General features: G+C 40.1%; 1 protein-coding gene and 1 long non-coding RNA gene across 3 annotated transcripts in view; both read left to right on the plus strand.

Moving 5' to 3' along the window:
* Positions 1-8,917, plus strand: part of LOC128853802 (uncharacterized) — a 56,445-nt gene extending 47,528 nt beyond the window's left edge. The window contains exon 8 of the long non-coding RNA XR_008452576.1: positions 5,637-8,917. This is a non-coding gene — a long non-coding RNA (uncharacterized LOC128853802). The remainder of the gene's footprint in view (positions 1-5,636) is intronic.
* A 2,099-nt stretch (positions 8,918-11,016) lies between these two features.
* Positions 11,017-22,545, plus strand: PRELID3B (PRELI domain containing 3B). Of its 2 annotated transcripts, none has more exons than XM_054081360.1 (5): positions 11,017-11,213; positions 11,584-11,673; positions 12,276-12,346; positions 13,208-13,310; positions 19,960-22,545. In XM_054081360.1, the coding sequence occupies exons 1-5, from the start codon at positions 11,076-11,078 to the stop codon at positions 20,056-20,058; spliced, it is 501 nt and encodes a 166-aa protein (XP_053937335.1). In that variant the 5' UTR covers positions 11,017-11,075; the 3' UTR covers positions 20,059-22,545. The 2 variants fall into 2 exon arrangements, with proteins under 2 accessions (XP_053937335.1, XP_009568603.2); XM_009570308.2 differs by lacking the exon at positions 19,960-22,545 and adding an exon at positions 13,994-15,993 and having other exon boundaries at positions 11,020-11,213.
* The last annotated feature ends 217 nt before the right edge of the window (positions 22,546-22,762 follow it).

Here is a 22,762-nt window from a genome sequence, read left to right on the forward strand (position 1 = left end):
TTCAACATTTGAGGTTTCCGCAGCTCCTAATTCTGCAGACGTTTTTTCGTGGTTTATTGAAATAATCAGATGAATTATTCTCGAACTAAAATGAATATTCACCATCGCTTTTCTAAAGAAGGGTCTTTCTTTGAGGTATCTGTAGTTAACTTTTGTTTAAATCTGCGCAGATCCCTTGTGTGTGTTCAGGTGGTTTTGAAAGTACTCCTTTAATTTTAAGTGTATTAGCGAGGATTAAGATATCTATGACGCACCAAAATACACATTTTTAAAAGTAACAAACACCGATTTTGGAGTTACCAAATAAGTTTTAGTTGCTTCTCAGACTGGGTCATCTCCAAGTTCTGTGTTTAATGAAGCTCTGTGGAGGTTTTTCATTAAAATCATAGTTTTACTCAAACTGCCCTTGCCTGCTGCTTTCATTGCTGATGTATCTGGCAGCACGCATCGCTGCTAGAGTCCGTGTGCCCAAAGGAGTGTTCAGCTGCTCAGACAGTATTTGTTTGTTCTGTTCCTATGATACTCATACCAATGTACGTTTGGGAGCCCCATAAAAGATACATAGTATGCATGTCTTGATGAGAAAGAAAAGCTGCTCTAGCTCCTATACTCTTTATCTTACCTTTTCCTAGACTTTGACTTATAATAATTACTGATTTACAGTATTTTATGTATTTCAGAGCACCTCTGTATGGTCAGAATTTGTCGCCAGTGTATATAAAACTATTCTTATTTCTGAGCATGAAAACCATACATTGACACTAACCAAGAAGGTCAAACTCCAATTTTGTCATCTTATTAGTCATGAACCTGCTGGAAAACCATGCGTATCCAATTGATTTAGTGCAGTAGACCTGATGTATTATTCATTTGTGGAGTAACTTGAAGTAGTTGTTAAATGACTCAAGTTTAGAGAAAATACTAAATTGAGACAGCTAGTAAGAAAGTGTTTTAATGTACACTGTGCAAGAGATGAAAATTTACACTTAAAAGCGTTGGTTTTAGAGAAGAGTAGTGAGTGTTAAAACCATGTTTTGCAAATATTTATCCCTATAAAAAATATTTTTAACTTCAGTTTGTGGCTGTTACTCTTTGGACTCTATGCACTTACAACAGAGAATGTATATATATCCTGAAGAGATGGATGGCATTAATCTAAGTTGGCTTAATCATACTACGGTAAGTTTGATGCTTTCTCAGTGCTTTGGATTTAACTGTTTTTCTTTCATTTATGTATGTTGTTTATTGCTTAATTATTGCTTTTGCTGAAACACTAAGTTGCAGACAGCTTAATATACAGCTTAATTTCAGCATCGCGTTAAGTGTAGGTAGGACGATGATGAAAAAGCTTTTGTCTTCCAAAGTGCTCTCTCGCTAATCATCACTAATGAAGCTGCACAAATTAATATTAATAATGGGGCTGGGGGGAGGCCTAGAAGAGTCCAAGTCTCTGTGCCTAAATTCTCAGTTCAAGAACTGTTTCCATCCTTGGCACAGAGTAAGATATACCAGTACGGAGAAAAACAAGTGTATGACTTTGCAGGTATGCTACATGCACAGGTAGAAGTTAGGGCTGTGATGACATTCACTTGGTATTCTTCATGACGTGCAACGCAAAGTACTACCCTGTAAATGTATTTTTAACAGCTCTTACGTTCTTGTAATACTCAATTCTTAGATCCTTTTTAAGTTGTTGCATAGATTTCACTAACTCACCTTTTCTTATTCTATGCAGCAGGTTTGTACGAGCCTGTTAATGGTGTGGCTTTGGATCAGGATAATTCTAGAGAATGTACTAAAGTTCTTTTGCAAGATTTCCAAGATTATAAGTTTTCCTATATATTCCTTTCATTTTCAGTAAGCGCTATAATATTTTGCAGTTAAGTATATAAAAGAACTATCCATAGCCTGTACTAAGTGTCAAATGGCAGTTACGGTCCAGTGCAGATTCAAGCATTTTATCTAGCTGGACTCTGCCACTTAACCTTGATCGTGCAATCTCATTGACTTTGAATTTGATTTTTCCTAAATGGAAATATGTTGTTTTTACAGTAATGACAATTTTATGGAACCTGTTTATTAGTTAAAAATGTTTATTAGATGACACTATGAAAGAAAATGCTTTTGTCCCAACTGTACATGAAGATCATTCTATTATTTTATTTGGACAGAAAATATTTGCATTATGTTTCCATCCTAAACTCTCCTACTTGATTAGTATTTATAATTCATTTTTATTTTATAGTTTATCCCTTAGATTGGGTTAAATACACTCATGAAAAACCCTCAGGAGACTACTTGGGAAAGATACATTTTTTCAGTGAAGCTACAAAGAGGCAACTACCATTGGCCTGATAAGACACCAAAAATTTTGAACCGTTGAAATGCCTCATCCCCAGAAGGAGAAGGGCCATTTTCTGGTGCAGTTTTTGACTTCCGGGCTAGCTGTTTCTCTGTGGATTGTCAATTCCATCCAAACACCAGAATATCACCTCAGTTTAGAGTAGGGAATTCCTGCTGTCAGCAGTTGGGATTGAGCATTAGGCTGCTGTTACTATTAAAGGTCCAAGGATTGTAATCCCAGAGATAAGGTCTTGTGCTTTTGATTGCTGAGACTGGATCCTCCCCTCTGAAAGAGACGGCAAATATAATCCCAGTATCAAGGAAAGTACAAACAGACTTAAATCCGGGATCTACCTGTTCTCTGGCCCACAAAACTTTGAAGAAAACTTATTTAATGGCTTGCCTTCATCACAGTTCTGTGGTCAGCCACTGCCAGATGTGAGCTAGAGATGTCTCACAACTGATTTATAATTGATTGGATAATTGTTTCTGTGATAGTTAAGAAGTCAGCACTGATGACTGAGTAGCCGCCTTCATGCACTAGTTTGGGTAGGAAGAATTCTCAACTTTTATTTCCAGGCGGAGGTTTCTTTAGACGATGTCAAAAGATAGCTGAGTGCAACAAGAATTCTGGAACAAAATTTTATATAACTTTTGGATACAGGAGCAAGATTTGACGACCATGAGTTATGTTTGTGATTTGACGTGTAATATGTTGCGATCAGTAGCTGTCATCGCTGGTTCTTCAAGTTTTGGCATTAGAAAGTTGCATTCAACAAATGTTTGATAGCACACTGTGGTTTTATAAGAAATGTTGTCATCTTTAGAATCAAACAAGTATCAGATGTAGGGGAGAAGCATGATTATTTCCAAACAACACAAAATCATCAGCAATTTCAAAGTACCTTAAAATATGCAGGTTTGTCTTTAATTGTGCTGTTACTGTGCTTGCTCATGAGTTGTGGATAATAACACGTGATTATCATCTGCCTACTTGATCACATGCGCATTTGTGATGATTGCAAGAAAAAACATTATGTGGCTGGTAGCTGTCACATTATGCAGAGCTTCAGAGACTGTTTCCCAGACAACAGAATAGTCCTATTGCATCCATGAACTGTATACCACCGTGTATATGCACTTAAGTCACCTATTGGCAGCTGCTGCTCCCACTAATGACACAGAAAAGATGGAACTGTTTGCATAACCCTAATCAAACCCCCTGAACCATAGAAGTGGAGGAAACTGCACTGTTAAAAAAAAAAGATGTCAAAATTCACAGTTATAATAATCCTGCAGCACTTACCTTCCTTGTTACAAATTTTGAGTTGATTTTTAAATCAAAAACAAATCATTCACTAGCCAAAAGCCATTTAAGAGCCATGTACTGCATTTTTAAGACCTCTGCTGCAACACATAAATACAAGTACACCTTTTTAATACGGCGCCTCATTGCATTGAGGCAATTTGAGTGTGTTAAAACACTACAGACAGCAGATGAAAGACCTTAAGAGAAGCCTGAAAGACCTTAAGAGTAGCCAGGATGCTAACGATGAGGCGGTGAGGTGGTCGGCTGTGTGTGTGCTTGTGTATGCATTTATTTGTTACATTTCGTATGTCGTCAGGTGGGGGAGAAAGCTGATAAGGAAAATAATCATTTGCATTCAAATTGTTTAAGCAGTATTAGAGCCGAGTTATTGTAGACACTCTGTACAACCACAGTAGACGTATCACACTCTTGATAAGGAAGGTATGGGCTTGCCTGCTTTTTAGCAACAGATGAGATCAGCCTCATCCTAAACAGAGTCAAATGTGATTTTAGCTTTATGATTACAAAGAATAAAAAGATTGTACAAAAGAGAGGAAATGGCTGCATTAATCAGCTACGATTACAAACTTAATCAATAAGATGCTCTGAATGCATTTTTTGCATGGATTATGTAAAACCATTGATGCTGCTCATTCACTGAAATAATTTCAACTTTCTGCCTCATTAGATTTTCAAAAGGCTTTTTGAAGTACTGCTATGTTAGCAGTTACTCAAAAGTTCCCTCTTCCTAGTAGTTATATACGCTCGACATACACTTCTACAGCAAGATATTTATTTGTTTAAAATTGCCCATCTGTTAATTTTTAGGAATTTATTATATATTTGTCACAGCAGTTCTTGTCACCTACATTTGCATAAATTAACAGCTGTGATGTTGCAAGTTTGCTGATGCAAACTTACTGGCATAGACAGTGAAGTCCTGTGATTTGTGTATGCAACTCTTTGTGTTAACAGTGAGGAGAGCAAACGTGTTAGTGTGTCAAAGCTGAGGAAAGAAAGTGCATGTGACTTACTTCTAAACTCAGCCTCTTCCGCAGGGCAGGTACCTATCCAAAATGCAGCCAGTCTTTGTAGGTGATAAGTTGACAGAGAGATCTGCAGCCTTGTGAGAGAAGGATGTGCTGTTGTTCTGCTCATTTGCTGACACCCTTACAGAGGGATTCATCGACTCTCGGCAAAACATGACTAAAACACATTCCCTCTAACTGTCCTGTGTTGAAGTAGTTTATGTAACCTGGTAAAAAATGTTGATGAGTTAGTAATTTGGCTGCTTTATTGAGTAAGTGGAAACACTGGTATGGAAACCTCCTTCTCACAAACAAATCTCAGATGGGTTTCGTATGTTATTTTAGAGCTTAGAAATAATTCTAGAACCCAGACTGTTTTAAATGTGCCTTAGAGGGAAATGGGCATAATTTTGAAACAGGAAATATGTTTGCAATAGTATTGTTAAGAAAGTACATCCCTTTTTTTTTAGCTCCCTGTATCACCATGCTAGAGGACAGCAGCCTTATTGACGCCTACTGTTCAACAGCATGTGAAACATTTAAGCAGTAGTAAAATACTACATATTAAGAAACTCCAGGAAGAACCCTTCCTTGCAATCAATACTGGAAAATAATTTCTGAATCTGCATGTAAATCTGTGGAAAAAAGTTAGTACCTCATTGGTTTTAGTCATAAGAAGGAAGAGAGTAGATCTCCCCTTTTTATTAAACAGGAAATAGAACACAGCTGCTGAAAATGAATATTTCTCATTATACATTCTGCCTCCTGTGTCATCTTTTTTCCAAAAAGAAAGACAAGAAAAGCTGTCTGAGACAAACTTCCATGTTGTGGTTTGCACTCACTGCATTTCATTTCAGCAATAGGACATATATAGGAAAAATAGTACTACAATAAAATTGTATGAGTCTGGATTTGATTGCCCTGTGAGTAATTGATTTTTCTGTTCTTTATTTCAGTTGCAGCCCCTTTGATCCTTTTGCTGCAAGAAGATGAATACAGATCACGAGGGCCATTTAGGCTTTGCCTTCACAAATTATTTAAACTGGTCTAAAGTCATGCTGTTGTCTAAAGGTTGTGTGTTCCTGTCTCCTCCATTTTTCTGCTGTGGAAGTCACGCATACGAGCAGCCAGTAATAGCAGTAAACTGGTCCAGCACTAAGATCTTTTTTGTAGGTTAAAGTCTCTGCCAAGTTAACCAGACTTAAATATTATTTGGGGATGGTTCCTTGCTTTGATGTTGAATTTGCATTAATATTTCTGAAGGACTGAAAAAAAAAAGGCCAGAATGTATCTTTTCCATTTGTTTCCAGCAAGGAATTTCTGTCTAGATCACATTTTAACATGGAAGCAGGACAACAATATACTTGTACTGAAAATCTTGCCCTGGATTTAGGGGTGGGCAGCGCTTTGCGAGTGCAGAATCGGAGTAGGGCTCTTGTCCTGTTTCGCATGGCGATGCTTAGAGATGTGGATACTTCGAGGTGAGTTTGCTTGTGAGACTGCAAATTCTGATCCTTTTCCCTCAGATGGAATAACAAGCAACAGGTCTTCAGGTGGAGACCCTTATGGAAATCTAGCCCCCTCTTGTGGTTTTCCCACATGGAAGGCATGACTCGATTCCCCCATGTGTCTGAATAACTGACCTCAGATGGCATCAGCTTAAACAGCGCTGACCGAAATTGAGAAGTCAGTTGTATAGAGTGTAGTGTGACAGGCAGAGAGCTTTAAGACAGTACAGAGCTCAGTGGTCGTGAATGCTGTTTGCTGCACTCCTGATGCTTCCTTCTGCCCTGGGCCAAAGGACAAGCCCAGACCTCAGCTGGGACAAGGAATTTGCGACTACATCGTTTACGGAGAAGGAAGGTGAAAGGTTTTGGAGTGGTAGAGCAGTTTGTTGAAGCAGTGGGAAGCAGCTCTTCAGACTCGGCATCAGCAGTGCTGCTAATGCCATGCAGAGGAGAAAGCAATGATAAAAAATGCTTGTTATTTTGATAAAATAGCATTTTCGGTATTGAAGAGGCAATATTTTTGTTCCATCTGTGTTTCACGAATAGAGAAAGAGATGCCCCGAAGCATCTGAATGGTAATCTATGATACAGTTTGAGCTCTCTTCTGACATAGTACATGTACCAACACGTGGACTCATTTGCAACTAACACCATATTGTCAGGATGCAATATGTTACGTAGCGGTGGCATTTCCCCATTAGTGTCTCCTTTTGATACTGATCAGAAATCTGGAAGGATCTAAATTACTTGAACGAAACTTTTAAAGTATGAACAAAATCTAGAGGAGTTGGTACCATCCTACACTGAGATATTGCTGTGCTTTCCTTCTGAAAAGGGTATTTGCCTGTTAAAAGTAAAATTTGAGGTGACCTATTCAGAAAGAGATGTAGAATGACTTGCAAGGCATTAAAAGCTGGGTTTGGAAGCACTATAAAGAAAGTTTTGCTATCCAACAAAGCTTTTTTAAGTACATACAAGAAAATACAGCCACAAGCTAACTACCTCAGATACTGAATTGACTGCTGATGGTGAAAAGAGTGTTTGTGGATGGGGTAGTCGCTAAGAATTGTATAATGAAAGTCATTGAAGAGGTATGTCCGGAAAAGAAAACATCCATAATGTCATTTTTCTGCCAGTACAACCGCCAGACTGACAAAGGGAGTGGGAATTTGTTTTTACAGCTCAAGAAAAGAGCAAGACCTTCAAATGGTTTTCATTAATACAGTGTGTGAATACCAATATTTCAAACATAGCAAAACTTTTGATTTCAGATCAAGGACCTGGTGCAGTATTATTGTGGTGTTTGCTATGTTTCAGAATATGACGGGGAAAAAACACTACCAGATACATTTTTCTCAAGTGTAAGAAAAAATTAAACTTGCCTCTGTTGTAATCTGAAAACTGTGAAGTGCTGTGATATAGGGGAAGCAACCAGAGCTCGCATCCTGCCTATTGCAAAGAAGTGCAGCAGTAAATATGAAACTCTCTCCACTGGATACGGCAACTGCAATCTTAGCACGGTACAATTTGGCTGTGGTGATCCGTTATGAATGCCACTTCTGACCTGCATTTATTTAATCCAGAAGTATAGCCTAAATCGCTGCATTTGTCACCAAAACCTTTTCAGTTTAGAATTTAGTAACATTTTACACTGCAGTGTGGTGTGATTGATCCCTGGGATTAGAGCTCTGAGCCAGGATGGCATTGACCTTTCTAAGCGTGACACAACAACTCTATTTTCCTGACAGAACACCAGATGCCTAAGCCCAAGTGGGTTTGACAGTCAGGGGCTCAGAGTTTTGGCTTTGTGAGCTATTTCCTGACATTTATGCTTTTCAGTCAAAATTATGGATATTTTATGAGGCTGCTCAAAACCACACCTCAATTCATACCTCCTTGCTGGCAAAGATGGGTTTGAAAATACAAAATCACAATGCCACATTCTGCAAATAAATTGATTGGGACCTTAGAGTACTTTCCTACAAAATTCCAAGAGCAATTTCAAGTCATCCTTGGTCGTGCCAAGGAGATTGCTCTGCCAAAATCTATATGAAGTATATAATCACAAGGCCCATTTCACGCATCGGTTGAATTTAGCAGTCATAAGCAAACAGCCCATGAAAGGTACGTACAAACTAAGCAATCTCACTGTGGGCTTCCAAAGATCTTTAAATTCTTTTGCAGGTGTCCATTATAGTCCTTAATGATCATCTTGGCAGTACCTGGGACTGGACAGGCTCAATTGAAAGAATGTTTTCTTTGATTTCAATTATTAGACAGATACTGTCAACCATGGGGGGAAAGTTATCTAATTTTATGGTGTTAAATTCTTGGTCATAAAAATGGACAGAGTCTTCTCAAGGTGCAACATCACCAACGTAAAAAATTCTAACACTGAGGGTGTGCAACTTTTCCCCCTGCAGTTACAAATGGGCACTGTATTTTCATAAAGTCTGCCTTTACTATTTATAATTTTATTATTCCTTTAATAGTCAAGTTTATAAGTAATTCAGCCTTTGATAACACTCAAATAAGAAACTTACATGAACAAAAATCCTCTCAAAATTAACTGAAGTTTATATGAGCAAGAACTGCTGCAACCTAGCTCCTAATCTGTACCATATGTTGGCATGCTTCCTTCTTGGAAGTGTCATTTCGCTTTGCTTCCAGTAGTTAACATTACTTTGACAGAAGAAAATGATAAGAGGCCATAGATAGGAGACCTAATGGATAGGAGACAGGCATCTGCTGAATCGCCAAAGTCTGTTTAAGGGTCACCACTTTCTACGCCTATGCATTGCATTCTGCAAAATGCTTAGTATTTTTAATATCCTTTACAAAATTCGCCAGTTGCAGAAATCACTCAGTGGGTATTACAACTACAATGGAATTAGAATGGACTTGCAATCTTACAGGAATAACTTAGTGCACTATGATAGATCACCAGCATGTTAAAAATGTTTAGTAGTACCATGAGGGGGAAGAATCAGAAAAAACAGGATCAAGACAGGTCTTTCCAGCAGAAATTTATTCACTGAATCGATCTCTCCCCAGACTGACTAGGATTTCTGGCACTGCAGAAAGAAAAATTCCACTACGTGAAGTAACCTGTTTCTGAGAAATTTCTCTCGGACTTCTCCAGAGACACTGTTACTGTGCCGTTACTGTGAGTACATAACACTCACTAGCTGAGAGTCGTGTCCATGAAATGCTTTCCTTCTGTCTCCCTGACTGGAAAAACATACAATTTCTGCACTTTCAACATTGTCATCTTGAGAACTTTACAAGAACATGCTTGAAGCTGTGCCACAAAACGCATGTGGTTTTGTTTGTTGTTATAATCAATTTCTTACTGCTTTAAATCGCTTATGTTTTATTCCAAGTATGAGCAAGAGACGCAGTCCAGGACAGTCAGTTGGAATCCGTCCATTCGAGAACAGCCCGCCTGTTACAGAAGGTGTGTCTCAACCGGGCCACAGCGCCGGAGCTGTTTTGTAACGGCGGGTTATACAACGCCTTCCCGGCGACGCGCTTACAAAACGCGTTGGCTCCGGGTGGGCGGGAGCAGCCTGGGCGGGGCGGTGCCCTTGACGGCTCCCGCATCGGTTAAATAACGCCCCGTCTTTCGGGCCGGGACTGCGGCATCCCGGCGCCCTCTGCTGACCGGCACCGCCTGACGTTGGCCCCGGCAGCCCCGACCCCAGCGTTAACCGGCTGGGCCTACTAAGGCAACCGGTTCCGTTTAGGAGACGAGCCTCGGAGAAACGACATCGGAGGAAACGACAGCTCAGTCGCTGGTCGCTATAGGCCGCCTGGGTGCGCCGCTATCGCCCCCTCAATGTCACGGGGCCGCTCGGGACACGGCGCGGCGGCCGCGGCCACATGCACAGCCACTCGTGCTGAGAAGCCACCACCCACAGCACTCCGGAAGCGGAAGTGGTAGGGCAGGCCTTGGCGCTGCACACGTGACTTCCCCGTGGCACGTGACCCCCACGCGACACGGCGGCGTGACGTCATCGCGGCGCGGCCATTGGAGGTGCCGGCGGGCTCGGAGCCGCCCGGCAGAGCTCGAGCCGCGGGGCCGCAGCGGCAAAGGCGGCGAGCGGAGCGGCCCGGCCCGGCCCGGCCCGGCCCGGCCCGGCCCGGCCATGAGGATCTGGACCTCGGAGCATGTGTTCGAGTAAGTGTGGCGCCGCCCTCCTCTCATGACCTTCGCCGGAGCGGCCTTGCCCCGGGTCACCCGCTGGGTGGGCGGGGACCGGGGACCGGCGAAAGGAAGGGAAGGCGAGGAGGAGGAGGAGAAGAAAAAGGTGGTGGGGGGTGGTGAGGAGAAGAGAAGGAGAAGGAGGAGGCGAGGAGAAGGAGGAGGCACGGGGCGCTGGGGCTGAGGCAGCCGTACCTGCGCGGCGCGGCTCCCGCCTCACGGGACAGCTTCGTGCTGTCCTCACCTCTGGGCATAGGGCTGAGAAAGCGTCCCGAGTGGCTTCGGGGCTCCGATGCTCCACTACCTGTGCTAGAAAATAGCCCGAAAGAAATATTGGTTAGAGAAAAGTAATTTACTTTAGGTTTACTGAAGAAATCACAGTCTTTCAGCATTACATCATGTCCTTATCAATTAGCAGCCGAAGGTGACTGGACTGAGGATTCCCAGTGAGTCAGGTGTATGGTATGTGAACTTGCCTTACTAATGTCCAGTCCACAAAACAGATGACTTCCTTTAGGGAAAGGTATTTGTAGGGTTGAGAATTGGAAACTGAACTGCTTTGAAGATATAAATTGGTGGTTGCATTACGTTTTAATAGCAGTCCTGTTAAAAATGGTAAGTGCACAACTCTGTTCTGATTCTGTTTTGGCAGTCACCCCTGGGAAACAGTAACGACGGCTGCCATGCAGAAATACCCCAATCCCATGAACCCCAGCGTGGTTGGCGTCGATGTCCTGGACAGACACGTGGACCCCAGTGGGAAACTGCACAGCCACAGGCTCCTTAGCACCGAATGGGGAATACCCTCCATTGTGAAATCTGTATGTATGGTATTGCAGAGCCTGGAAAGGATGATGGGGGGAGGGGGGAAGCTTGTGCACCAAATGTTGTAATAGACACTTATTGTTTCATAACTGTAATGGTTTAGAAGTACAAGCATTTCTGTATCAGGGAAGCTCAACAACAGTACACATAGTGACTTCCTGACAGCCAAAAATTTCCTAGATCTTAGTTTGCTTCCATCTTGAAAGTGAGGTCTACCTGAACTGAAAAAGTTGAGCTTAAAATAAAATTAAATTCATTGTTTCGGGGTCTGTTCAATACAATAGCCACTCCTTAGGTATTTAATAACATAGAAACATTGTGTTTGGTTTGCATAATTAATTCCATATATGTTTGCCTGTCTTCTAGCTCATTGGCACATGCAGAACAAAGACATACGTTCAGGAGCACTCTGTTGTTGACCCAGTGAAAAAAACAATGGAGCTTAAATCCTGTAATGTAAGTAGCTGTGTCTGTACAATTGAAATAGATTACAGGTTATATAACTTTGTGAATTTGAGAAGGAAAATAGTCTTGAAAATTACTTGAAAATTGCATTAGAACAATACGAGTTAAAGGTTTAAGTGATGTGTTTATAGTTGACCAGCTTTATTTTTCAGAAAGGAGCTACTAGGCTTTTGAAACTTGTCAGGACTGAAGTATCTGAACACACTGATGAGCAGGACAGGAGTAGTTTTGGGAGCAGCGGGATTCTTAAGAAAAATATTTTTTTCAAAGCCATTTGGTGTACACTGTCGCAGTTTCCTAATCACTTAATGTTTTGCTCTTTGTACTATTGCTTCTGTTTTATCCCATTGTTGAAATGTTCTTATAAATGTGGGAGCGTACATTGGTAAGCGATCCAAAAAAATAGTAAGGAAAGTGAACTAGATCAGCAAATGCTGAACTTGGAGATTTCTCTGTCTTGTTCTATAACCCTAATACTTGCAGGAAAAGCATAATGTTTAAATGAGATTTAAGTATTAGTTTTCACTGCAGTTTTATTTACTGCAGTCCTTTAATGTTTTTATCAAGGGATAATCTTGTCTTGTATTCAACAGATTTCATTTACAAACCTAGTGTCGGTCGACGAGAGGCTTGTCTACAAACCACACCCTCATGAACCAGACAAGTGAGTACTTCTTAGTTCTGAGATTGCCTCAAAGTAGTACAGACTGGCTTTGAAAATTCCCATGGTTCCTCTTGAATAGAAGCTGAGGTTAACACCACCTCTGTTATGACAATTTGTCTAGCAAAGGATTAAACAGCCTGTCACTTTCTCTAGTGACGCTGCTCCTGCAGGGCACTCCTGGGAAATGTAGTGTCATGCTATGATGGAGTCCAATTCAGATGGGCTTTTCCAGGAGTTGTGCTGTGTCCCATCTGTAACTGAGTTTGTATACATCTTCAGTTATCAGTTCCTTATTTCTGATCTCTTCATCAGCCTGAGCACAGAACCTGCACTAGAAGGCACATTTATCTGCCTCTAGTCTGTAATTTTGGAGGTTGGGGTTTGTTGGTTTTAAGGCAAGTTTGGAGTTTACCAAGTCTGTACTGCTGGAACCAGGGATAATTTAGAAGGGCCGTTCTAGGGATTCTAACATGAGAGGTTCCATCTCTCATAACAGTCAGAAATGTTAAATCCCTGTTGTTGAAAGGGTTAATGATTTTAAATATTTTTAAGATCTTTCTTAGTACTGTTTCCTGGTGTACTTGCAGCCCAGATCTGCTGGTTCCACCCTTAACTTCCTCCTGCTAAAGAGAGACACAGTTGAGTGTCACAATGGGAGATCTGGACTTAGTGGGGTCTCTTGGTTTTTATTTTTGAGTAGAAGCATAAAGCATGGTGGAAGCGGGTTGTATTCACGGGGCCAGAATTTCTATCAGCGAAGTTGATGAGGGACTGCACTTCTTGGGGAGGAGTCTGTTCCTTTCAGCAATGCATTCCTTTTTAAACTACTGGGGATAATTCAGTACCTGCTCTCTGTTTCAGAACTGTATTGACACAAGAAGCAATAATATCTGTAAAAGGTGTCAGTCTCAGCAGTTACCTAGAAGGGATAATGGCAAACACAATTTCATCCAATGCTAATAAAGTAAGTATGACTTGTGTAAAATGTGTGATCACTGGCTAAATGACAAAGGGAATAAAAATTCTCTCTTTTACTTTTTGGCGTTGTCAGCAGTCTCGGGAAGAGTCCACGTAGTTCTACTGCCTTTTCTTTAGAGACTGAATGCTCAGCTTGCTGAGCATCCTCTCTTTTTTCCTCTTAGGAATGGAGATGATAATTTATTATTGGCAAACCTCTTTGAATCTTCACTGGAAAAACAAACCCAAGAGTCTGATGCTGCCACTCTTTTGCTGCCCTTTTGATGCCATGTAGTAGTTTTTGATGTTGAAAAAGGATATGCATCCAGACAGATCTGAAGTAGTTACGTGGGAGTAATGAAGTGGTGTTTTAGTTGAGAATCTGTCCTCTGGGAATCCAAAGATGTCTTGAGTTCAGCCTCAAGAATGATAAAGCAATCTGGATAAAAAGCCTTTTGTGGCTTATATTGTAAGCACTGCTGACATAAGGAATTCTTTCATTAAATGTAAGGCAGCACCTGTTCCTGTGGTACTCTGGTTACTGAAGAAAAAAATACCAGAGAGGCATGTATTTCTGTACCTTTTCTTTTTTCAACTATTCTATCCTCAGTCATTTTCAGTAAGATGTGGTTTAACCTGTTTACTTACTTACTAAGGTTTATACGCTGATAAACTTTTTTTCAACTGTAGGGCCGTGAAGCGTTGGAATGGGTAATTAATAGACTGAATGCTGAAATTGAAGAGTTTGCGGCTTCAGCAAGAGGAACCATGAGGAATTCAATGGCAGCGGCAGCATTTGTAGAGAAATGATAGTGAATATATCATTTTTACTAAAGAAGTTTAACAGTCTGAAGCTTCTCTCCAACCCTAAACACAAGTATCCTTTGTTTTTTAAAGGCATACCTGTGGCTTAGGCATGTTTCAAAATCATTTTGGAGAAAAGCTGGGTTTTCACTAACGAGGCTGATGCACAAAGCCTAGTTAATACATTGGTTCAACAGGACCGAATTCAGTAACAGATGAAGAAATAATTCTCAAGTATAGTTCCTGTATTTATATGAACACTAACTTATAATGCTCAGATATGAAATCCCCTCATTTAGCAATGAGGCTGCATTTGGTAAAAGAGACTGGCATGTTAGGTTAACTTCCATGGAATTTTTATTTTTGTGTGACTTACGGACTACCTCTTTTGGGACCAAGCCCAAAATTAAGCAGAATGGTTTGTTCCAGCATTGTTCTGTTTATTAATTTTTGACAGCTGTGTGATACAACTTGGTTTAATAGAAAGTTTATTACTTGACATTTGAAAACGAAAGAATGTACAAAATACCTTTTGATAAGCTTTTTAACTTGTTTGGTTGAGCTAGCGTGGTACTCGAATTGTTTTTCAGCCAATACAGGTAAAACACACAAAGTGTCTCTTATCTACCTAGACCTAAATTCTGTTCCTAAATGTGACATCGATGATCTGGGCATGCAGTAACTTAAAGTTCTATCTTAAACTTTCAGAATAAGTATCTCCATTTCTAAAAGCCCATTAAATAAAGGGCTACGATAAACATAGAGCAGCAATACACTCATTAATTTGATCATGCTCCAAAAATAACTCACTACATCAACTGAATATTGCTTTGTCCTTTAATTTAAACATAGTGTTCTATGTTCAAGAAGTTCCCTTACTTTTTGAACTAATTTGCTCACAATACAAGGCTCTTTAAATGAACCCCTTGAGAATTAAAGGCCTTCTACAGTTTGTATTTATTTCTTGGTACTCGCTGTAGATTCTTGGTACTGTCACCAGTCGTTGGCTGTGGGAACGTAAAGGTCAGACCTTCGCTCACGTAGTATACCAGTCTGCTGGTAGTCCTGTTGGCTTCAGCAGGGCTGTCTGTCCCATGGGGCTCCTTCAGTGTGAAAATGGAAAGACACAGCCCTGAATTAGCTAATGCTTGTTACTTTTCAGAGGCTTTTCCTGGAATTCTGGTTCTTCCAAGTAATCTCAGGACTTTCTATTAGCCTTTAAGAACTGTAATGTCACCTGTCCCCGCACATTTTACTTCACATGCCATGTCTGTTCTATCAGAATTGCCTATTGAATAGTGTCTTCTATACAGAGAACCGGAGCTTATTTTAAGTAAATACATGGGAACACAATCTTATGTAAGATTTGTGTAGGGGTGGGAAACGGGTGTGTATATATAACTTTAAAAAATGTAACTATTCTAAATATTTTTCTAAAAAGAAATGGTTTGAGACTACCTTAATAAGTTGAACGTTTGCCATGCTTTTACAGGAGATTATTACAACCGAAATAGCATTTTAATTTAAAGGGTGTATGTAAAAATTCTGCAAAACCGTCCTATCATTTCTGATAAAAACGCTTGAAACTCAGTTTCAATGTTTGTTCACCCATTAACATCACTTGGCATTTTAAAGTCAATTTTTTCTTTTCCTATTTTTTTCTGCATTAAGGACAGCATAGTATGAACTCAGTTTGCCCTTGCACTGAAAAAAAACTTACTGTTCAAATTTTGCAAGCTTTCAACACCTTTTTGATAGATAATGATTTTCTTTGTTCTATTTTATTTATATGCTTGCATTCTCATTCTGTCAGGGAGTGTGACTTTCTGTACGTTACGCTTTTTAAATAAAATTTTATCTGAGTTCTGTCTTGTTCCTAAAACTTTTGTCATCCAGTTGGGTTTTTAACTGCTAGGCAAGTAACCTAAAATGAGGGTGGGAAAGGAGTTAATATCTTCTTTTATTGAAATGCACAGTTACAGCTGCTGTGGCCTTTTTTTGCTTCTTAAAAACTGCTTTTCTGCAAATCTGACACAACTAGTGACCAGATTTCATGGTTTGCTACATCTGTGGAAAGATTTTCAATGTACTTGGACTGCGAGTAGTATGCTATCTGTTAAGGAACGTGTTATCTGCAGGTGATATCTAATTCTTACTGTTGTTAAGAGCAGAAGAGGAAACGTTTGGGTCTGTACAGTCGTGTAATAGCCTGTTTAGCCCCAGTTCTCACAATAGGACGCTGCGCCTGATGTAGCTCTGCTTGAAGAGGAGTGGGGGCTGCCCATGCAGCAATCCCTGTGCTGTCCCGCTGCAGGAGAAGGAAGCGGCCACCTGCCCTGTGCTCAGTATGCGCACGTGCTTGGATGGTTTCTTCACCAGCCGCTTCAGCAAGTCCCACATTCCCTGCGGATCAGCTTCCTAGTGCAAAGTGCACTGCAGGGCTGTGTCACGGCTGGCCGTGCCCTCACGAATGCAGGGTGCTGTGGCAGAATGCGGCCGTGCTGCAGCGCGTGGGACTTGAGGTGGCGCAGAGAAGCTGTGGGTTCTGGTGTTCAGAAGGAACGCAGGAGGTAAGGGAAAAGAACTACAGCTGACAGGACAAAACTAAAGGACTAAGAACAAAAAAATAAAAGGTGCGAAGACAGACAAAAGGGGCAGAGGTGGAAGAATATAATATGACCAACTGGTGGTATGGTCTGGTGGATTCCTACCTCCTTCAGCTTGCCTGAGTGGATTCATGTTTTATCTCATTTGCAGATTTAGCCTTTTAAATGAGAAAAGTCACCCAAATAACCTTGCTGAGAAATAGAACAGAAGTGAGTAAGCTTTAGATGCAAAGCTCAATGGCCTGGATAACATTAAGATAGCACTGTTAAAATCCTTATTTACTTGTGCAATACCTGCTTGGGTTCATCTAGATTTAAATTCATTTAAATATAGCATCTGCAGCAGTATCTAGTAGGTGTGTTGTGAAATTGGGAGTAAGGAAGCTTCTATCAGAACCAGAGTGGAATTTACTCATACTTTATAGTCATATCATATTCTAAATTATCTACCTGAAGTACTAGCAGCACTTGACCTTCTTAACCAGATGCTACACACAGTTTTATTTGCTCTATTTATTATTTGCAATTTTGAAGGATATTCAGCAAGCTACGCAATTTCCCTGCTTCTCCTGTGAAAGCCTAGATAGAACAAACGGAAGCAGGGTGCTACCGCACAGATGATATTTCCCTGTTTGCAAAGGGAGATGCAATAATGGCCCTTAATTACCCAGGATCCTAAATCTCTCTTGTTCAAAGAAGCATAAGCACCTATGAGACTTCAAAATGTCTGAAAAGAGGCTCCAGCCACTGATGTCACCTAGGTGGTTATTACAACGTTAATTCGATATTATCATCTGTGGACAGAATGTTTTACATTATCATACTATTTTATCATAACATTTAAAAAGTAACATAGCTAACAAAAGTTACTAAACATTAAAATAGGAAATAATGCACAAGATTCTTAAAACTTGAGTGTACCTGAATTCTGCTCTGCAGATCCTGGATCCCTCCAGAAACTATTTATGCCAGATTTTGTAGAATGGGCAGCTGAGAACTTGGATGACATTGCAAAATTATTTTTACTTGGAATCCAGGTGTGGAAAAGTGAAAGAACAACATCTTCATCTGCTTGAAAATGTTCTCCTGTAATAGGAAAAAGCACAGAACTGCAACTTTAAGATTAGAGCTGATTTCAGAGTATGTTTTCTGCTGGTGCCCTGTGCAGAGTGCTGTACTTAAACAAGAGGAGATTTAATAGGAGATGACCCGTATTGTCATCAGCGTAGCGTGACTTCCATTCGCTGTGGAACAGATTAGGGTCACCGGCAGAGAGAACGGCAGAGCTTTACCAGCACAGCCCAGTATGGCTTACACAGGCAACGACAGCAGATAAATCCACAGCTATCAAAGGTAGGAAGCATTATTACTGACCTGTATGTTTTATACAATAGTGGCCATAATTCTGTGTTTCTTGACAGTCTTATTTCATAAGAAAATGTGCAATAAGTTTGTCATTTTAAATTAAGATAGAAAGAACACAGTGAAGGGATGATGGAATTTACAGTCTGTTGGAAATCATGTTGGTACTGACTTATTGTATTCTAGTTTGCCTTTCGTATAATCATTTGTTTTCCCCTGTACAAAGCACTTGCGAATCTTTTCAGAGAGATAAATTCAGTCATAAAAATGATAGTGTTAGATAGCAAGGGGATTTTTTTTCTCTTAAGAATGTAGGTTGGCAAGAAGATTTCTAATTGCATCACAAATTGTGCATGTTAAGAACAATTAATTTATTTTGCCTTTGATCTATAAACATTGTACTCTTGATAGAATTACAATCATGTTGCATGAGCTCTAAAATTACAGTTGCATTAAGAATAAGTATTAAGTGCATTCAAGAACTACTTTCAGGTCTCATCATTGGTACATAAACAGGTAAGTTTTGTGTTGTGCTTAATACCCACCATTTTAAATATTTGCATAGTAGACATCATTCCTGTGAACTTCAGTCCATGTTCAGCAGACACCTGCTTCAGTTAAGAGCTGACCTCAGTGGGAGTTCCACCCATGGTGATTATGTTAAATCCATTATACACGCATCTGGCCATCGGTTGTGTAATAACACGAGAAAAGCTTGGGGGTATTCATCTGAGAAGCTGCAGCCTCCTGTATGTGTGCATCTCTGACTTGGGCTGTAAAATACTCAATCTCCAAAAAACATTATTTGCATTCCTATGCCTATGTCTGGAAAGGAAAGAGCTGGTTTGCAGCACAGGCTTGAGATGAGAGAAGGCAGCTGTGGATCAGACTCTTGATCTACTCTTAACTATAATTAGATGCACCTTTATGAACTGAAATATAAGCTGTTCCGTTCCCTTTTTAGTTAGATGTCTGCCTTCTATCAGAACTTCTCTGTAGGATATTTTTATTAAACAATTCAACCTAATCACAAATCAAAAATTACCATTGTACAGTACAGGTTTTACCTCCAGAGGTACAAAATAGAAGTAATTAAATAAGATGTCTTTTTACCTGAAAAACAAGTATAACTGATATTGCTGAAATGTGTATTTCCTAGTCACAGATCAGTTCAGCATACTGCTAGCTTCCAAAAATAAATCCTGCGCATACTGCAGAGAGAGAGATACTGTTCTCTTTGACAATTTTTGTTAGCAGGAAGATCCACATTTTATAGCTAGATGTTATGACTCGAAAGGAAATAATCCCTCATACCTTTACAGTCAGAGCCTCGGTCTGATTTGTTGTTTTTTACAACTGTGTATTTTTAAAAATCTCTCTCCATAACGAGTAAGCAGCCCAGTAGCCGAATATTCTATGGGCTCTGGAAAAGAAGAACAAAACCATTTTAATTTTCATGTTATTACATAACTATTATTTTATTCCAGAGCTTCAGGGCAGGGAGATGGCATTTGACAGGAGGGTATTCTTTGTCAGGCTATCACAGATGCTAAAATCTGGTTGATCAAGGAGGGACATGCCAGGACAGAAGAATGTCTGCTAATGGATGTATTATCCCTTACTTGTCTTTCTGTTCTGGTCCTCTGGGTAGAAGCGATATTCTAAATAAGTTTGTGAGCACCTATTACTAGAATTTTTCTTCACGAAAAGAAAAAGAAACCTGTAAGAGATATAAAGTCTAAAATTGAATGCTTAGTTGTTTTCAGAAGTAATAGTATTTGGGTTCATTATGTCTTTTTGTTTCATTTTGGCATGTTATTAGAGATTTTCAGTTTAAAATACTTCTGATTAAACACCAGTCATGTTGTGGATTTGTTTTTTCAGTGTCATCTGTTCAATCTACCTGGACCTACTTGGTCTCACTTTTTTGGCCTCCCTGGACCCCTCCAGTGTCAAGACTTCAACGTCCTTGGAACTCTTTAAAATCCCTTTTTCAGATTCCTTGGATTTATCCAGTCTGAGCTCTTCATCCTCTGTGGAATTCTCCAGTCTCACTTCTTCGTCTTCTCTGGACCTTTCAAGTCTCGCATCTTCAGCCTCTTCAGACTTCTCCAGTACCTCCTCTTCAATCTCCTTAGAGCTCTCCAGTCTCACCTCTTCAGATTCCTGGGAGCGCTCCAGTTTCACCTCTTCAATTTCACTGGACCTATCAAGTCTCACTTCATCAGGCTCTCTGGATCTCTCTGGCGACAGTTCTTCAATCTCCTTAGATCTCTCAAGTCTCAGCTCGACACCCTCCCCAGATTTCTCCAGTCCTGCCTCTTCACCCTCTCTAGATCTCTCCAGTCTCACTTCCTCATCCTCCCTAGATGTTTCCAGTCACACCTCCTCAGCTTCCTTAGACTTTTCCTGTACAATCCCTCCATCCTCACTAGGTGACTCAGGGCAGACCTCCTCAACCTCTTCAGAATCATTAGATCTCACAGATTTTAACTATCTCATGTTTCAGGGCTCCTCTCAATTATCCTCATCGACCTCTGAGGATGTTTCTAATTTCATCTCTACACGCTTTCCGGATGTCTCCAATCTCACCTTTCAGGATGCTGCTTCTCTCACTTCTTTGGTTTCTTTGGACATTTCTAATCTCACATCTTTAGTTCCCGCCGACCTTTCCACTCTCACATTTTTGGATGTTGCTAACCGTACTGCTTCAGCTTCTCTTGATCTCTGCATCTAACCCTTTCGACACCCTTAACTCCCTCTCTCTGCACTATCTCTGTATCTTTCTAAACTTTCCTCCTCTATGCGCTGTTCCTAAGTTCTGTCTCTGAAAGTTCTCAATATTTCCGAGCGTCTAAACAGAACCAGGCATGAAAACAGGTCATACAAATCTATAATGGTGCCTTGTTTACAGCTACAGAAACATCAATATATATTCTTGAATTTTTATAAAGCACAATTTGTCACGAATTGAATTACTATTCCGTCTCAGCGTGGTACCTCTCCCAAAGGTTTAACTTTCATAATTCATTCTGAATTTTTATCTGTCAGGATCAACAAAGAGTAAACTGAGCCAGATGTACAAATATTTGCATTCAAGTTGTACATCTCCCTTATAGATTTGAATCTTGAGTGCATTGCTCAGAATTGCAGGCACAGGCATTGCACGTGGAGGTACTGAGAGAGAAGATGTGGTGGGAAAAGGAAACTGAGGGGAAAAAAGAGCAGGTAAGAGACAGGGGGTAGGGAGAGGAATAGAGAAGGTGTGAGTGGGAAAAGAGGGGCACGTAACCAGAAGAAAGATGTCCAACTCTGCTAGCATCACTTTTTTCTGCCAAGCCGTATTTGTGGCCTGGGCTGCCCATGAGGCTTAAAATAACCTTATTGATGATTATTTACCTATCAAATCATCATATGTTACTATTAAAACAGCATTTGCATATGACAGCCATTTATCAACATACCTAAGTAGTGCAGTTAATAGTGTTGCATAGGTAGCAGAGAGGAGTTTCCTTAAATCTTTGGTGCTTTCTTGTATCTTTTTGTTACTATTGTTTTAGCTGGGTTTAAGAAAACAAGTGTTTTAATTCAGTATCATATCACCGCACCCTGTCTGTGTTAAAAATGCTGTCATGACAAATATTTTTTTAATTGATTGAATTTTTACAAGTTGGAAAGCTTTGCTCCAACATGCCAGATCTGTCTCAAAATTAGGATAAAAATGTCTTGCACAACAAAAAAAGAAATAAATGCATGAAATAAGAACTTTTTTCTGCCTCATTTATACTAGTTATTTCTTTAAAATTAAGTGGGAAAGATTATAATACATGGATTTTTAGAAATTAACATCAAATACAATAGAGGCAAAGTTGTTTAGCAGTTACTAAAAGAAATAATAAACACAAATTATTGGTCCAGATGGAAGAATCAGTGTAATGCAGTGTCCTGGAGTGTCCGCTTTCAAAAACGTCATCACAACTGGCACTAACTAGAGTCTTCTTCGGTAATCTCAGTAGAAGGACTGAGTAGGCAAATTAAGGGCAGGAAATTCCTGCTCTTACTTCCTGGCTGATGTGCTAATTACACTAAAAGGCATTCTTTTCTTACTGTCGAATGCTACCCTGGACACAGACTCTGCCATACCGCCTCGGAAAATACCATTCTTTCTGTTCTGGTGGATCTATACTGACATTATCATGTGCAGATTGCTAATTACAGCAGCCCTGGACTAAGTGAGATCTCTAATAAAGCTGAAAACTACACTGTGCTTTAAAAAATGTACCGTGAGAGCATCACTGCTTAGTGACTTGAAATTACCATGAGACTTCCAGGGATATTAAAATGGGCGAAGAGGACCAAAGTCACCAGCATTTCCTCAAGACCTGTACAGCTTCTGGAGGATTCTTACGTATTTTGTGATGTAGTTTGGCTCTGGACGGAAAGAATAGAGGGAAGAGGTATTCATACTTAAGCATAAGGATTTAATAAAAACCCAATCCATAATCTCCTGAAGTTCTCAGTCCTAATTATTTAAATGAACATTAAGTTAGGACCAAACTGATTCCTTGTCAAACATGGTTCAAGTCTTCCCATAACCTTTTGTTTATTTTGCACGGAAAATTGATCTGAGAGCTGGAGTATCTCTGCTATCAGGACGGGATGAGAGAGTTGGGGTTGTTCAGGCTGG

The sequence above is a fragment of the Cuculus canorus genome, chromosome 16 (genome assembly GCF_017976375.1).
Source record: "Cuculus canorus isolate bCucCan1 chromosome 16, bCucCan1.pri, whole genome shotgun sequence".
Classification (NCBI taxonomy): Eukaryota; Metazoa; Chordata; class Aves; order Cuculiformes; family Cuculidae; genus Cuculus; species Cuculus canorus.

What these genes read in the sequence shown, in the direction of transcription:
- PRELID3B (XM_009570308.2), top strand. Translation starts at nt 11,076, where the DNA reads ATGCAGAAATACCCCAATCCCATGAACCCCAGCGTGGTTGGCGTCGAT. An exon ending in TACCCTCCATTGTGAAATCT is followed by an intron (nt 11,214 to 11,583) that starts GTATGTATGGTA and finishes CCTGTCTTCTAG; the next exon opens with CTCATTGGCACATGCAGAAC. An exon ending in CACCCTCATGAACCAGACAA is followed by an intron (nt 12,347 to 13,207) that starts GTGAGTACTTCT and finishes TCTCTGTTTCAG; the next exon opens with AACTGTATTGACACAAGAAG.